General features: G+C 45.9%; 2 protein-coding genes across 4 annotated transcripts in view; both read left to right on the plus strand.

The window, feature by feature from the left end:
• The window catches only part of LOC112070243 (KN motif and ankyrin repeat domain-containing protein 2), a 147,961-nt gene that overhangs the window by 7,060 nt on the left and 125,454 nt on the right, over window positions 1–15,447 (plus strand). For 2 of the 3 annotated variants that reach the window (XM_070438894.1, XM_024137665.2), the window contains exons 2-12: window positions 571–640; window positions 1,092–2,537; window positions 2,838–3,044; window positions 3,139–3,253; window positions 3,364–4,122; window positions 4,262–4,349; window positions 4,634–4,853; window positions 5,118–5,260; window positions 5,644–5,844; window positions 6,159–6,257; window positions 6,366–8,236. In XM_070438894.1, the coding sequence (XP_070294995.1) occupies window positions 601–640; window positions 1,092–2,537; window positions 2,838–3,044; window positions 3,139–3,253; window positions 3,364–4,122; window positions 4,262–4,349; window positions 4,634–4,853; window positions 5,118–5,260; window positions 5,644–5,844; window positions 6,159–6,257; window positions 6,366–6,422 (3,375 nt within the window). In that variant the 5' untranslated portion in view covers window positions 571–600 and the 3' untranslated portion in view covers window positions 6,423–8,236. Of the gene's footprint in view, window positions 1–570; window positions 641–1,091; window positions 2,538–2,837; window positions 3,045–3,138; window positions 3,254–3,363; window positions 4,123–4,261; window positions 4,350–4,633; window positions 4,854–5,117; window positions 5,261–5,643; window positions 5,845–6,158; window positions 6,258–6,365; window positions 8,237–15,447 lie in introns of those variants that run through there. The other variant, XR_011475542.1, reaches the window with a different exon arrangement.
• LOC112070262 (uncharacterized) lies at window positions 12,495–14,899 on the plus strand. Its single transcript, XM_024137681.2, has 7 exons — window positions 12,495–12,569; window positions 12,698–12,873; window positions 12,959–13,251; window positions 13,373–13,539; window positions 13,663–13,917; window positions 14,018–14,375; window positions 14,496–14,899. Exons 2-6 carry the CDS (start codon window positions 12,809–12,811, stop codon window positions 14,333–14,335), a joined length of 1,098 nt encoding a protein of 365 aa, XP_023993449.1. The 5' UTR covers window positions 12,495–12,569; window positions 12,698–12,808; the 3' UTR covers window positions 14,336–14,375; window positions 14,496–14,899.

A 15,447-nucleotide genomic window follows, 5' to 3' on the forward strand; every position in this document is an offset into this window, starting at 1 on the left:
AGATATAGCCAACCCACCATATGACCATCCTACAGTATGACCAATTAAACTCTCAGGCCATCCCAACAAAGAAGCAGTATATTGACCAATACAAACCCAGCTTATACTACTCCGCCCTCGTGAGAGAGACTCTTCAACTACAAGGGTTGTCATTGTGACCCTACACTCTTAGAAACAAGGGTTCCAAAAGGGTTCTTCGGCTGTCCACATAGGAGAACCCTTTTTGGTTCCAGGTAGAATCCTTTTCGGTTCCAGGTATATCCCTTTTTGGTTCCATGTAGAACCCTCTGTGGAAAGGGTTCTGCCTGGAATGAAAAGGATTCTACCTGTAGCGAAAAATGGTTCTTCAATGGGTTTCCCTATGGGGGCAACTGAAGAACCCTTTAAGGTTCTAGATTTCACCTTTTTTTCACTGGCCTTTCCCCTGCTGTGTATCTATGGTATACCCCCTTTGTGTACAATGTATTGGCAAATATCTTACAGTGGTTTGCTCAATTAGGAGTAGTTCTTCTGACTGTGTTGTGGAAGTGTTTGATAGGTTTGTGTGACTGTGTCTTTCTCTCCCCCCAGGTGAGGTTTTGTGGGTGAACGTGTGACATCATGGCTCAGGTGCTGCACATGGACCCCAGCTTCCCAGGAGGTATGGTCCTAACTCTACTCTTTCTATTTCTTAACATCATAATACTGAATCATCTCCCACAAACTATCATGTGAGTGTATAATCTATTTCTCATGTAGGGACTGTTTCCCAGACACAGATTAAGACCATAAAGTAATTTCAATGGAGTTTCTCCATTGGGCATGCTTTTCAGTCCAGGATTTAACCTAATCGGCCTTGGCCTAAAGTGTTTAACATCCAAAATAACTTAGGTTGATCTAAAGTCTTTAGATATCTTAAACCAATCAAGGTCTGGCTATAAACGACTACTTTATTTATCAAACTTTGTTTCTATCTAATTTGTGTAGCTACTATTAGAGTGCATACCCAAGCACTCAGTATCCCCGAGAGATAATGCTATTTTCTGAAGTCTGAGTCCGAGATTAGATGGCAGATTTCCGCTTGTTTTAACTCTATTTCCTGTTCCCTGCAGGGAAGCTTACCCCGTCCGCTCCCCCCTCCCTGCACGGGAAGGAGCAGGAGGCGCCCTACTCTGTGGAGACCCCCTACGGCTACCGTCTGGACCTAGACTTCCTCAAGTATGTCAACGACATCGAGAAGGGAAACACCATCAAGAAGGTGCCCGGTCAGCGCCGGCCCCGCTACGGGTCTCTCCCCCGGGGGTACGGCTACACAGGCTCCTGGTGGACCTCCACAGAGTCCCTGTGCTCCAACACCAGCCAGGACAGCCGCCAATCATCCTTCTCCTACTGCGCCCCGGGCTACCACCCACACARCTCCCACTCCCAGAGGCCCAGCTTCAGCACGGCCCGGGTGGAGAAGACCCTGCTGGACGCCCGCAGGAARTTGGAGGAAGAGAAAGAAGGGGCCCCCAGGAGGTTCTCCAGCACACTKGGTAGCATGCACAACAGCATGGCCGGATCCACCACCTCCCTGAGCAGCGCCCACAGCTACAACCGCACCCATGGAGGAGGAACGGGCTCCTTCACCCCCATGAGCTCCGGCCTGTCCACGCCCGTGTCGCCCACCCCGGCCCACCTGCAGCATGTGAGAGAGCAGATGGCGGTGGCTCTCAGGAAGATCCGGGAGCTGGAGGAGCAGGTGAAGACCATCCCTGTGCTCCAGGTGAAGATCTCTGTGCTGCAGGAGGAGAAGAGGCAGCTAAGCGTCCAGCTGAAGAGTCAGAAGTTTCTGGGACACACCCTTGGCTTCGGCAGAGTGGGCCGGCCCCGAGGGGAGCTCTACATCGACATCCCAGAAGAGGAGGTGAGCTCTGGAGCTGGAGCCACCACCAGGGTTGCAGCAGGGCCTCTGTCCCCCACCACCCCCACCAGTCCTGAGGGCTCCAGGCCACAGGCAGACTCAGGCTGTGAGATTGAGGACACGGTGATCGTGGGTGGAGCGCGGCCGGCTGGGCAGAGGGAAGTGCGTACCATTGGGGTGGGACCAGAGGAGGCGAGGGGCAGCCAGCAGGTGGATGTGGGCATTGGGGTGMAGGAGCAGGACMTGGGGCTGGTGCCRGAGACAGAGGCCCTGAAGAGCCAGGTGGGCCAGCTGGAGGGCCAGCTGAAGAGGACGATGCAGGAGCTGCAGGCTGCCCAGCAGCAGGTGCAGGCAGCTCARAGGGAGAGGCAGGCTCWGGCCCCCCAGGCAAACCACTCGGTCAGGGCCACCAGTCTGAGCTGGCAGGAGCAGCAGGGACGCAGCCTGCAAACGGTAGTCAGCTTTACCCAGCAGCCCCATCACCGGGCGCAGAGGACTGTGGGAATCCAGGTGTACACGCTGGAGCAACCAGCCACTGTGGTAGGGGTGGGCACGTTGCTCCGAGCAGAGGGGTGCAGCTGCCCCTCCCTCCCTCCAGGTGGTACAGTCCTGGAGGGAACCCACAGAGGACATGCACAGGCCCTGGGCCCAGAGGGTAGGTCTGACTTCAGTGATAAGTGACAAGTGATATCAAATTAAATGAAGTAGGTTTAAATGGTAGTCTAGTGATTAAGAGCGTTGGGCCAGTAACCTAAAGGTCACTGGTTCAAATCCATGAGCCAACTAGGTGAAAGATGATGTCGATGTGCCCCTGAGCAAGGCCCTTACCCCTATATGCTCCTGTAAAATGTACAAATGTTCTCTATAACAACTAGTTGTTAGGTTGAAAAACCATGTGTTTTCTTTGATTGTTGATCCCTTCCATCTTTTGTCCTCTTCCTTCCCATTCCTCTAGATGCAGCTGTTGAGCTGCCCATCGCCATCTCCTCCAAACAGGTCCGAGAGGTCCTAAGAAGTGAGCTGTCCACCTCTGTGCCTGTCAATAATCCTGCCATCGCCATTGACACCATTGGTAATCGGATGGCTTTGCTGCATCTGAATGAAGGAGAGACAACCCAGCACACTACCATTAACACCGTCCAGTCTCAAGAAGACCCACCAGGTAGCTATGGACCGTACGACTCCTTACCTTAACCCTCCCGCTGACTGTCCCTGACGTWACATAACATTGTGGCAACATTGGGTCTTCTCTCCAGCTGCAGGAGCCTCTCCCCAGACCGCCCTGAGGTCCATTATGAAACGTAAGGCAGAAGGAGAACCTGGCTCTCCATCCACCAAGAAGAACCTGCAGTTCACTGGAGTCAATGGAGGGTACGTGTGTTATTGATAGTGTATGACATTGCTTATGTGTAACAGCGTATTCATGTTACACTACAGAGATGGTGAGTTGACGTGTGTGATAGATCAGTTCTGTCCTGCAGGTATGAGTCCACCTCCTCAGACGACAGTAGCAGTGAGAGTTCAGARGAGAGTGATGCCAGTGAATATCATGAGACCACAGAGAAACTCCCAGAAGCACCAGAGTCTGCAGCGGGACAGCACCAGCAAGCAGCAGSAGTCCCAGTCTCCTCCACAAGGCTAGAGCATGCCACCCCGCTCCCAGCCACTRCCGTCCAACCACCAGCCTGCGAACCTGCCTCTGAGCGGAGCACCAGCCAATCAGCAACCATAAGCATAGGACTGCAGCATGTAGCCACCTTATCACCAGCCTTGAACACTGCCGTGCAGCAATGTGCCTCTGACTCTGCCCCCACTGAGACTACCTACCCGTCTCCAGCCAATGACTGTGTCCGTCAGGGGAGTATTGTTCAATCATYSGTCCCAGACCCCATCCCTCAGGAGTGYACCTCCATAAATACTAGCACTGAACCCACTACACCTGAGCAGTGCACCGTGCAATCAGCTGCTACCTGTTCTGCACCCCCCAAGCCACCCAGATGCCAACCAGAAGCCACTAACCCGGAAGTAAAGCAGGGTGTCACCCAATCAAGTTCCACTGATGTCACCGTTCAGCTAGATGCCATCAAATCACAAACTACTGACCTCGCCCCTCAGCATTGGGCCACCCAATCGTCAGCTACTGAACAAAGCTCCCAGCAGAGGAGAGTCCAATCATCAGCCTCGACACCAGCACCTGGAAACGCCCCAAGTGCTGCTGGAGCAGCCAGTCAAGAAACCAGGTAAACCAGCATAACCATTTAAAAACTCTAATCAGTAGATTCGTCATTCCATTAATGATCTCAAGTGCAGTATGATATTGTGTATGTATGTATATATGTGTGTGTTTGAATTTGCTGTGCTTTCTTTCATCTCTGTCAGACTGGAGTTCAGTGAGAGCCTGATGGCATCTCTCCATGCCCTGCAGAAAGCCCTGGGTGAACCAAATGCTTTCAGCCAGCAAGCAGCGGTATGCTATTATACACATTTCCTCTTTTACTCTGCCCACCATGCCAGTTTAGAGGACTTCATCTGTGACTTGTCATTTCATATAGTCACTTTCTACACGATTGTGTTCATGTAACCGACGGGGATTTGAACTCTGGTCTCCTGCACTTTACAATACCGTGTTATCCCATTAAGCTAAAGCTGTTAGGCCTACATTCATCTGTGTATCATAAACAGTGTGAGTTACTTTGACCAGTCCTGTCTGGTTGTTAGTCTGAGACCGGTCTCTGTGTKTTCCCTCYYCAGAGGACAGCCTACACCATGGTGCTCCAGGAGTGGCTTCGTGTGTCCTGTCACAAGGCAGCTGACACTGCCATGGTCAGGGCCTATATGGATACCTTCTCCTCCGTCTCCCCACAGCTGCTGAAGTTCGTGGTCAATATGGCCGACGGCAACGGCAACACGGCCCTGCACTACACCGTCTCCCACTCCAACTTCCCTGTGGTCAAGCTGCTGCTGGACACTGGTGAGTGACTGGGGGATGTGTGTGTTTACAGACAAGAGAATAGTGGTTTACTTTTATGGTCGACAAGTAAGTGTTTGGTTTGTTTGTATAGTACATGGATCAGCACTGTATGAATGTGTATATCTAACACAGACTTGTGGTCTGCCACAGAGCCATAGATACAATTGACTGTATGTATAACCTTTATGTACTGCATGACTGTTAGTGGAATGGCTTAGGGATATTCCCATAATAAACGTGTCCTGGTCGCTCTCTCCCTGTCAGGCCTGTGTAATGCTGACAAGCAGAACAAGGCCGGGTACACAGCCATCATGTTGACAGCTCTGGCTGCCTTCCACTCTGACAGTGACCTTCACACCGTCCTGCAGCTGCTGCGCACAGGGGATGTGAACGCCAAAGCCAGCCAGGTACACTATGCCCCCTGCTGGACAGCAGGCCTCCCTGCACACAGCCAAGCTCAGGCAGACCAATGACATCCCTCCCAAGCCCCTGACAAAATGGCTATTTCAGCTACTTCAGTTAGATGGCTCTTTTGCATGTATGTTGCTGATAGCTCCACATTGTATCTATGTTCTGATGGAATTAAAATTCTCAAATGATTATGTTGGGCCAGGACATGTCTTTTCTTGTCTCCGATGGTTTTGAAATTTTGTGTAAGAAAAGCTGACTGTTGGTGTTAGGCCAGCTCTTATAACTACTGCCTGGAGTTTTTCCGGGTCAGAAGGTCACACGGTCAAGAGACTGGTAAAACTCGTGGCCTTCCTAACGGGTAACTGTTGTATGTTGTTAGGCGGGTCAGACGGCGTTGATGCTGGCAGTGAGTCACGGGCGAGGGGACATGGTACGGGCGCTGCTCTCCTGCGGGGCACAGGTCAACATCCGCGACGACGACGGCTCCACGGCGCTCATGTGTGCCTGCGAGCACGGCCACGTCGACATCGTTCGTCAGCTGCTGTCTATGCCAGGCTGTGATGTCACCCTCACTGATAACGTGAGTCAACAAGCCTGCTCCCAAACTTCTAGGATTTTACATAGCATTTTACTTAGTGGTTTTCCCACCTCGTTTTCCCTACTCTCTGTCTAACAGTATCTATGAGTCTGTCTCCCATGTCAATACAGCGTCTTTGACTGTTGGTTTTTACTTTCTCTTCTGTCTCTCTATTTTGCTCTCGGCGGTGCAGCTCTGTGCACCAGCTCCCAACCCTGTCTCTCATCCTTCCCTCAGCCTGACCTACTTTGTCTTGTCTTTCTCACCCTGTCTCTCTTTGGCAACCAACCTATGGTTATTATCTCTCTCTCCTCTAGGATGGCAGTTCAGCCCTGTCCATAGCCCTGGAGGCCAGTCAGAATGACATCGCTGTGCTTCTCTACGCTCACCTCAACTTCGCCAAGCCTCCTTCCCCTGTAAGTGTTGTCAAATAGAGAATTTCCGTTAACATTTGAACAAAAACAAACACACACTCATTTGTGGGTACATCAGGTGATGATTTACAATATTGTTTTACCCTCAAGGTATCACCAAAGTCTCCTCTTTTGGGATCCTCTCCCCCCTCTGGTGAAACAAAGTGACCACACTGTTAGATACCTTTTGGCGAATTTAGCAGCACCGCTTCAACCAGCTCCTCAACCATTCCACCACAAGTGTTGATATCTGTGTATGTGTGTGTGTGAGTGTGTATGTGTGTGTGTGTGAGAGAGTGATTGTAATGGTCTTTTTCCTCTTCTCTCTATCTGTTTTCTCTGTATGTACTGTATGTGCACGTCGGCATGAAACCCAGCACTTGACACAATCCTAACGCATCTTTTCTTTAAACAAAAAGGAATTCATTGTGATGCTATACTCACATATAGTTGTTTACGCACAAGAGTCCGTTTTTTTTGTTACAGTGTTGGTTGAAATCAATCTCAGATAATATTCACGTGACAGAATAAGCAATTGCCATTGTAACAGCTCAACACACAAACTCAACTCAGCAATAATCCCACTTAAATTCATTTTGTGTTTTTTATTGCCACTAGATCAGCAAGATTGTATTACTTTACCGTAGTTCATTATTGTAGCTTATTTTTTGTTTCCGTTGAATTTGTTACTTATTACTGTTCAAGCAATATATGTAATTCTATATATCATTGATAATCGATCAGTTGCAATGACACAGTAGGACTATGTTGTGTCTCATCACAATCATTTATGAAATGCATAAAGTCACCCGTATCACTGTAAAATTATTAATTCACCCATATCATTCTAAAACTACAAAATCACCCATTTCATTCTAAAATACACATATCTCTCTGAAGTGTCCTTTATCGATTGTATCAGTCAGCTGATTGGTGCTAAAACAATTCTGATACAGGACTCCAGTTTAATTCAGTACAATAGATCAAGATTTCTACACAACCTTTATTTACCCTAAAGTATTTTTGATAGTGTCTTTTTATTCAATCCAAATTTCACATAGATAACGGTATGGATCTCCAACACTGTTAACAGATGACAAACTTTACACACAGCATTGCTACTTTAGATGTCAGACAGCTAGCTGTGATGAGGCCTACAGCACCCTTATCAGGATACTGTTGTTTGAAATGATGGTCTTACTGGCTAACTTCCAACCACATTTTAGTTGTGGTAACAATTTTTTCAGAATTTTTATCCAAATATCTTCCCCTCATAACAACTCTTTTGTTACACTGTATGTTGTGGTGATCAATTTGAGTGTAAAGTTGTGGTGATCAATTTGAGTGTAAAGATAATAATATGTATTGACCAGACAGATAATTCCCAACAAAAGATTTGGTAACAGCAGCATTATCGTTGAGGTCAATAACAGTTGTAATGTTCATGAGAAGGCAACTAGAAATGGTAGCTACTCTAACTCTCCAATAAAGGTACTACATTTCTGAAATGAAAGATTGTTTATTTTCTTGAATAAAGGTTTTATGAGTGGTTTTACTGAGGGAAGGAGTGACGTGGGGTGGTTGGGTGCTGACTAGGGTGTGTAAGGGGGTAGGCAAGGTTCAAATCCCTGTTCAGTGGTCACCCTTTTTGGATTGGTTGGTAACTAGAAAGTGACAGAATGGACTATGGAACTAATGAAGAATTTGCATTGTAATATAGGTATACCAAAATTATAATAATATATGACATTAWTCTACAGTAGTAGTGATGCATAAAAATATCATTTAAAAATGATTGAAGTCCAGAATACAAAAATACACTGAGTATACCAAACATTAGGGACACCTTCCTAATGTGGAGTTGCCTCACCCTCTGAATGGCACACATCACAATCCATGTCTCATTTGTCTCAAGGCTTGAAAATCCTTCTTTAACATGTCTCCTCCCCTTCATCTACACTGATTTGAAGTGGATTTAACAAGTGATATCAATAAGGGATCATAGCTTTCAGCTGGATTCACATGGTCAGTCTGTCATGGGAAAGAGCAGGTGTTCTTAATGTTTTGTATACTCATTGGTGTCTCAATTTGGATTTGTCTTTTTAAGTCATTTTTCCCCCCACCTTTAATACAGGATTTCCTTCGCAATTGGATTTTATAACGTTTTATATTTGTTTGACTTTCTTTTTTATACAGTTATATTTGTATTACTTGTTCACAACTATAGGTTTACCTACTCGCCACATTTTTTTTTTTTTTTTGCCTTCTGTAATGCTCAGTTTGTATTTTCCCCAGTGGTTTTATGGAGTTTTTGGAAGAAAATAATAAATCACTTCATCGTTAATCTCTCTGGTGTTTTTAGAATCACAGTAGAAACGGGAGCCGAGTCCTCGCTGATTGCCTTTCTTGATCTTCATTACAGACGTGGATGATTTACTCAATTATATACTTCAAAGACGAATTTCCTCTGCCCAATAGGCTATTAGCCTAATCCCTGAAACTATAATCACAATTTAATAAAAGTAGGCTATTAGGCTTACTGCAGTGGGTATTGAACAGACTTGCAGCGCAAATTAACGGTTTGGCAAGGATTTGAATGGAGCATTTCTGCGAGCCAGCTTGTAGCCTAATTGTGCATTATTGACCCACAGAGCGCCGCGTTGCATTTAGTTATTTTAGATTTCTTGGCACCGCTGTTCATGTCTGCCAGCAGACCAGCAGAGGACGCTCGGTAAGCTGTATTTTTTTTTTTTTTACCGTATTTTACCAGTAAGTTGACTGAGAACACGTTCTCATTTGCGGCAACACCTGGATAGTTACAGGGGAGAGGAGGGATGAATGAGCCAATATATAAACTGGGGATTTATAGTGACCAGATGGTTTGAGGGCCAGATTGGGAATTTAGCCAGGACACCGGGGTTAACACCCCTACTCTTACGATAAGTGCCATGGGATCTTTAATGACCTCAGAGAGTCAGGACACCCGTTTAACGTCCCATCCGAAAGACGGCACCCTACACAGGGCAGTGTCCCCAATCACTGCCCTGGGGCATTGGGATATTTTTTAGACCAGAGGAAAGAGTGCCTCCTACTGGCCCTCCAACACCACTTCCAGCAGCATCTGGTCTCCCATCCAGGGACTGACCAGGACCGACCCTGCTTAGCTTCAGAAGCAAGCCAACAGTGGTATGCAGGGTGGTATGCTGCTGGCTTTGTGTTGGAGACCAAACTATTGTTACCCCAATTTCCCTCAAAAACAACAAAAACAAAACCATCAAAAGGGCAGACTTTGGCAAATAACCCAACTCCACTGCGCAATGCAATGCTTAGGCTGCCTATAAACCCCTTCTCAAAATCAAATAGCCTGCTGCCAATGCCAATGCAATCAAATTATTTATTTATATAGCCCTTCTTACATCAGCTGATATATCAAAGTGCTGTACAGAAACCCAGCCTAAAACCCCAAACAGCAAGCAAAGGCCAAAACCTAGKAAGAAACCTAGAGAGGAACCAGGCTATGAGGGGTGGCCAGTCCTCTTCTGGCTGTGCCGGATGGGTCAAAAGCACCCAATTCTCTGTCCAACCAAAGCACGAAAATTGTCCTAAAATACATATGAACTGTGACAACACACACGGGAGTAAATTCCATATATAGCGTTAGAATGACAAACCAATGAAATATGTAGGCTACAGCAGCCTAGAGGTAGGTAAATTGTGGTTTCTTCCCTGTCCTCTCTCTGGCTAATGATGAAGAACTGTAGGCTACATGTGTGCTGGGGAGGCCGGTTGGAGTCTTGGAGCATCCGAACGTATATAAAATGAAAAAATCTAAATGAACTGTGTCTGCATTGATGTTCATAAAAGTCCACCGACCTGCTATTGCGCATTGGAACCCAGAACGATATGTGAACACTTGGCCACCGCAAAGCCCAAGTGCCTGACCCTCCCTGGAAGTTGCCGTAGCCCTGCTTAAGATATTTAGCCTGTGTTGGCTATTGGTTTAGACGCAGGGCATAGGGTGGCGCACAATTGGCCCAGCGTCGTCCGGGTTAGGGGAAGGTTTACCCGGGGTAGGCCGTCATTGTAAAATAATCATTTGTTATTAACTGACTTGCCTAGTTAAATAAAGGTTAAATGTTCTAGCTTGGTAGGCTATGTCGTGGTGGGAAAATTGAAATGTATATTGGGCCAAGTTGGAAGTAATAATGCATTTAGAGTATAGTTTTTTGAGATACAGTACATAAATACACCACACCAAAAGCATGATTTTATGGCTGTTTTGAAACGAATTTCCTGCAATTCTACGTAGTAATGATTTATGAGATCACTGACCATCTCGAATCCCACCGTACCTTCTCCGCTGTGCAATCCGGTTTCCGAGCCGGTCATGGGTGCACCTCAGCCACGCTCAAGGTACTAAACNGCCTTCCATGCATGCACCAAAATAGCATTCTGATATCACCACTAAAATGACATCACCATAGACTCCAGGCCGAGCCGAGTTCAACGGGATGCCCCGCTTGACCGTAGCTCGCTCGGTCTGAGCGCAGCCACCGTGACAAGAAAATGACCCTTGACCTACATTTAAAGTCTTTTGCTCTTGGGATGTCATTGTCATCCCATAGGAACACATTGACTGCATTCAACCTGAAGCCTATGTGGGTTATGAATGTCTTATGAACCTGTCTTTGATGACAATCCATCAGGCCACTATGAGGTCTACCTGTGTCGATTCTAAACTACCTGGACAAACCGGAAGTGGTTAAAATCCCCCTAAAAGGTGTCCATGCTATACATGACTTGCAATTTTGAAAATCACTGCATTCAACCCTATGTAGATCAGTCAATTCTTAACATATAGACTTAAAATTCAGGATTCTGTAACAGAATACCCCAATCAAGATATGTGTTTACCTATAGCTTCCTGTGCCAACAGGAAGTGCCTTAAAATGGTGTCATGGGTGCTGTTTCGAAGGGTTAAAAAGGTCAGAACTTTTCAAAACTTCATTTGTGTGATTAGACAACCCTCATGAAGTGTAAATCAGTCATTTCTCTAAACATATGTCAAAGAAAAGCTCTCTCTCACATACACACACACACAAAGCAATGATGGAGTGAAAAAGTACGGTGCTTAAAGACACACAGAGCCGACAATGGCATTCCTATTATCTCTAGGCCGTGCCGAGTTCAACGAGACGCCCCGCTTGACCGTAGCTCATTCGGTTTGACCGGTGACCGCAGAAAAGTAATCTGATGTAGCCCACTCTGAGCATTATTAAATGGAAAAATACAGAGTTTGGTCATATGCTGACAGCATGGGAGGAGTTTGGGGGGGGAGTTTAAAAGGAGAAGAGAGATTTTTTTTCTAATTGACTGCATTTCACCTGTGGCTGACAATCAGAGGAGTGCAGGTTGTTGTAAGAAGGATATTCTAGAGTGGTGAGGAGTGTTTATGAGTATCAATTAAGCAGCCTGAAACAGTGTACTTTCTGTATTGCTTAAGGGATTGTGTTAAGTTTTTCATTTACAGTTTTTTCACTTTTCAATAGCATAGAATAGTATAGATGGCTCCTGTGCGCTCATGTCCAATTTGCTATAAGGCTGTGATTGGCTTCAGTCAGCACCTTAGGTATGTACACCATGTGAGGAACAGTGAGGAAAGGATAATCCTTTGTAATTGGCAGTCGGGCCGTGTCAATGTCAGGCAGGAGCAGTGTCCAGTGTTAGGATGCTCCACACATCTCAGCAGACTAGACCGGCATATGGACACCCACTCAGAGCTCAACAGAGGACAGAGGAGACGGGTTTTAGACGACCTTAAGAGACGGCTGACGATGGAGAGGCTGGCGGCGTTGAGGGCATCGATCCCTGCCATCCCACTGGCGACAGATTTTGATATTGTGGAGACTGCAAGGAAAGAACAGGAGGAGGAGGAGGCAATGTATTGTTCACAAACAGAAGCAGAGGAGGAAGTGGACTGCAAAGACGATTCCTGCCACTGCCAGAGACTGAAGAAAGCTGTGCAAGAGAGGGATTATGCACTGACTATGAGAAGTGAGACCAACACATCACTTAAAGAGGACAACCTGAAGTTGATCTCTGCATTACATAGAGTGAGGAAGAAGTACCAGCTGCTGAAAAGGCAGATGGGGATTGCCAGTGTGAGTCCAGCAAAGAAGGCCCTCAACTTTCAGGCAGACACAGACACAATAGAGGAGCTGCAGCAGGACCAAGCGACAGGTTCAGGGGACCAGAGAGAGGAGCCTACAGTGTCAGGATCTAGCTGCAAACTCATCTTCCCGGGCTCTGCTATGAGTAAGTACTGTTTCTTCAAATAGTGGCAAGAGTTTGTGTTTGAAAATAATAGGATAAACCACCTGACTGATTCATGTAGCCTCATGAGATTGTAATTCTAGTATAAAATGTTATGTTTTTTTCATTAGGTGTGTTTATCGAGGGATTCAAGAAGACCTGTGAAGGCCCCAATCCAAACTATAAGCTAAGAGAAAATTGTGCCTCAAAAGGTCAAGAGGGTGACACAATTTCTTAACTACATGGCGAAGAATGAGAACTACCAGTCCTCTCTCATTTTCCTGACAAACCATGACAAAATAAGGAAGTAAGCAGAGTTATTTTTTCTCTCTAGTCTCACAAGCATTAATTAACAATACAGTATTTGATTGTGTGTGTGTGTGTTTTTTCAGATGGGTTCAATTCCTCCAGAAGAACAAGGCAATCACCACAGTCAACCACTACACCTTGACTATTGGTGCATTTCTAAAATTTTCTGAGGAGACCCCTCCACCTGGCTGCCGGCTGACCGTGAACCAGTGGAGGGGGATCAACCGGTTGATGAAGGGCATTAGCAGGTCCATGAGAYGGCCAGTTTCCCTTCACCAGGTGAAGGTGAAGGACAACAAGGAAGGCAAGGTGGTGTCCAAGAAGAGCCTGCTGGAGTGCCAGTCTCTAGCCAAGACAAAAATCCCTGAAGTGCTGAGTAAGTTTTTCTCAATCTGTGATGTCACTGTTTTTAAACACTTATAGACGTCAGAGGTGTATAGAGTGCATTACAGAGTGTGATTATGAAGCTGCCTTTTTTTATTTTCATGTTCCCACAGAAACATTGGAAGAAACAAGAACACAGAGGAATCAGTACCGGTTCTATGGGTACCTGTGTGCCTATTTTACCTCCATATATGGCCACAGACCAGGCCTGTATAAGAACATGTTGGTGAAGGAGGTGGAGGAGGCTAAATGTGACCACTCTGGGGTGTATCTGATCAATGTAAGTCTATAAAATACAGCTGGCTGTGTGTATTTGTTTGTTTGGTTGTTTATCTTTGGAAACTGCAGTCGCCGGAGCGTAATGTGTATTTTTGTGGGGGTTTTTGTGTTCAATTTCTATTAGGTGGGGGAACACAAAACGAACAGAGAGTATGGCATGGTCCAGATGTCGCTGACAAAGGAGGAGTACAGTTGGTTTACGGACTTCCTGAAGTTCAAACACTGTCTCTCAGGGGGAAAGAAGGCCCGGCACTTCTTTTTCAATTCAACGAACACGCAGATGAAGAACCTGCCTGCCTACCTGAGGGAGGTGTGGAAGGAGATGGGTCTGCCCGAATGTCCATCCTTCACTGACCTGCGGACCTCCATTGTCACTCACGTAAGTCAGATTAGATAGGAATCTAATTATTGTAAGATCCTATTCCACTGTTGTCCGAAGTAATATCATATATTTGTGTGTGTGTGTGTGTGTCTTACAGGTTAAAAACATGCTCCCGAAAATTGACAGGGAAAGGGTGGCCAACTTTATGTGCCACAACATCCAGACGGCAGACAAATATTATGCCATGAATTTAAATCCGTCCCAAGCAAATGAAACCAGGGAACTCTTTGAGGCTGCATTGAAGGGGGTAGATAACACAGTCGCCGCAGAGAACCAGCCCTCCACCTCAGGAAATATAACGCAGAAGGTGAGAGAGGACGCCCCCCTCTCCGAGGGGAGCACCTCCTCTGAAGAGACAAAAGGTGGTGTACCAGGAGTCTGGCACGTCCACCAGCAACTCGGAGGAGGAGGATGAAAAGGATGAAGATGAGGAACAGATGGCCAGACAACCTCCAGTAAGATCAGCTATTCTGACAGGACACATTCGATTATCAAAATGTACTTGWAAACTATGTAACAGTCAAGTGTGCATTTATATATCTAATTTCTTGTGTTTGCTCTGTCACCCTCCTCAGGTGGAGATGGAAAACACCCCAAAGAGGAAGAAGATGATCGCCAGGCGCCGCATGGTGGTTGCCATCAGCCCCATGCGACTCTCACCCCTCAAAATGAATAAAAAGTCGCCCCACCACTCCCATTGTCACATTGAAAGGTATGCGCAAACTGAACTCCAACAAATCCCGACTAAAAAATGCCATTGCCTCAAGGAGGTTAAAGCTGCAGGAGAAGCGAGGGAAGCCCTGATGCAGCTCGAAGGAAGGCCAACAACAGGACTTCCTCTTCCGAATATTCCTATAGATTGTTATAGACTCATTTTACACTGTTCTGATTTTGTGTGGTTTTCTATTTTGGTGTGCTTGTTTAAATTTTAGAAGTGTAAAATGTGTGTAATTTAGTCTGTCTGTTCAATTTTCTATTTTGGTGTGATTGTTTATAATGTAAATGCTTGTTCTGTTTTATTAAATAACTATGAGTAATTCTTTGTTGTGCTTTTTTCAAGGTTTGCATTTAGTTTGTCACTTAATTTGAAAGTGTTGAATATTGTCTGTGAAGGTTGGGAAAAATAATTTGGCTTTATTGGCATGGGAATCATATGTTTACATTGCCAAAGCAAATGAAGTAGATAATAAACAAAGGTGAAATAAACAATAAAGTCCAGCTGTAGACTGTATATATTCTCCCCATAGGAATACATTGCCACATTGACTGCTCCTCTAAATTCAACCTGAAGCCAATGTGGGTTATGAATGCCTTATGAATCTGTCTTCAATGAAAATCCATCGGGCCACTATGAGGTCAACCTGTGTTGATTCTAAGCTTCCTGTGCCAACCCGAAGTGCTTTAAAATGGTGTCCAAGGTGCTGTTTCGAAGGGTTAAAAAAGTCAGATCTTTTCAAAACTTCATTTGTGTGATTAGGTAACCCTCATGAACTGTAAATCAGTCATTTCTCTAAACAGATGTCAAAT

Source organism: Salvelinus sp. IW2-2015, unplaced genomic scaffold, assembly GCF_002910315.2.
Source record: "Salvelinus sp. IW2-2015 unplaced genomic scaffold, ASM291031v2 Un_scaffold1267, whole genome shotgun sequence".
NCBI classification, from domain to species: domain Eukaryota; kingdom Metazoa; phylum Chordata; class Actinopteri; order Salmoniformes; family Salmonidae; genus Salvelinus; species Salvelinus sp. IW2-2015.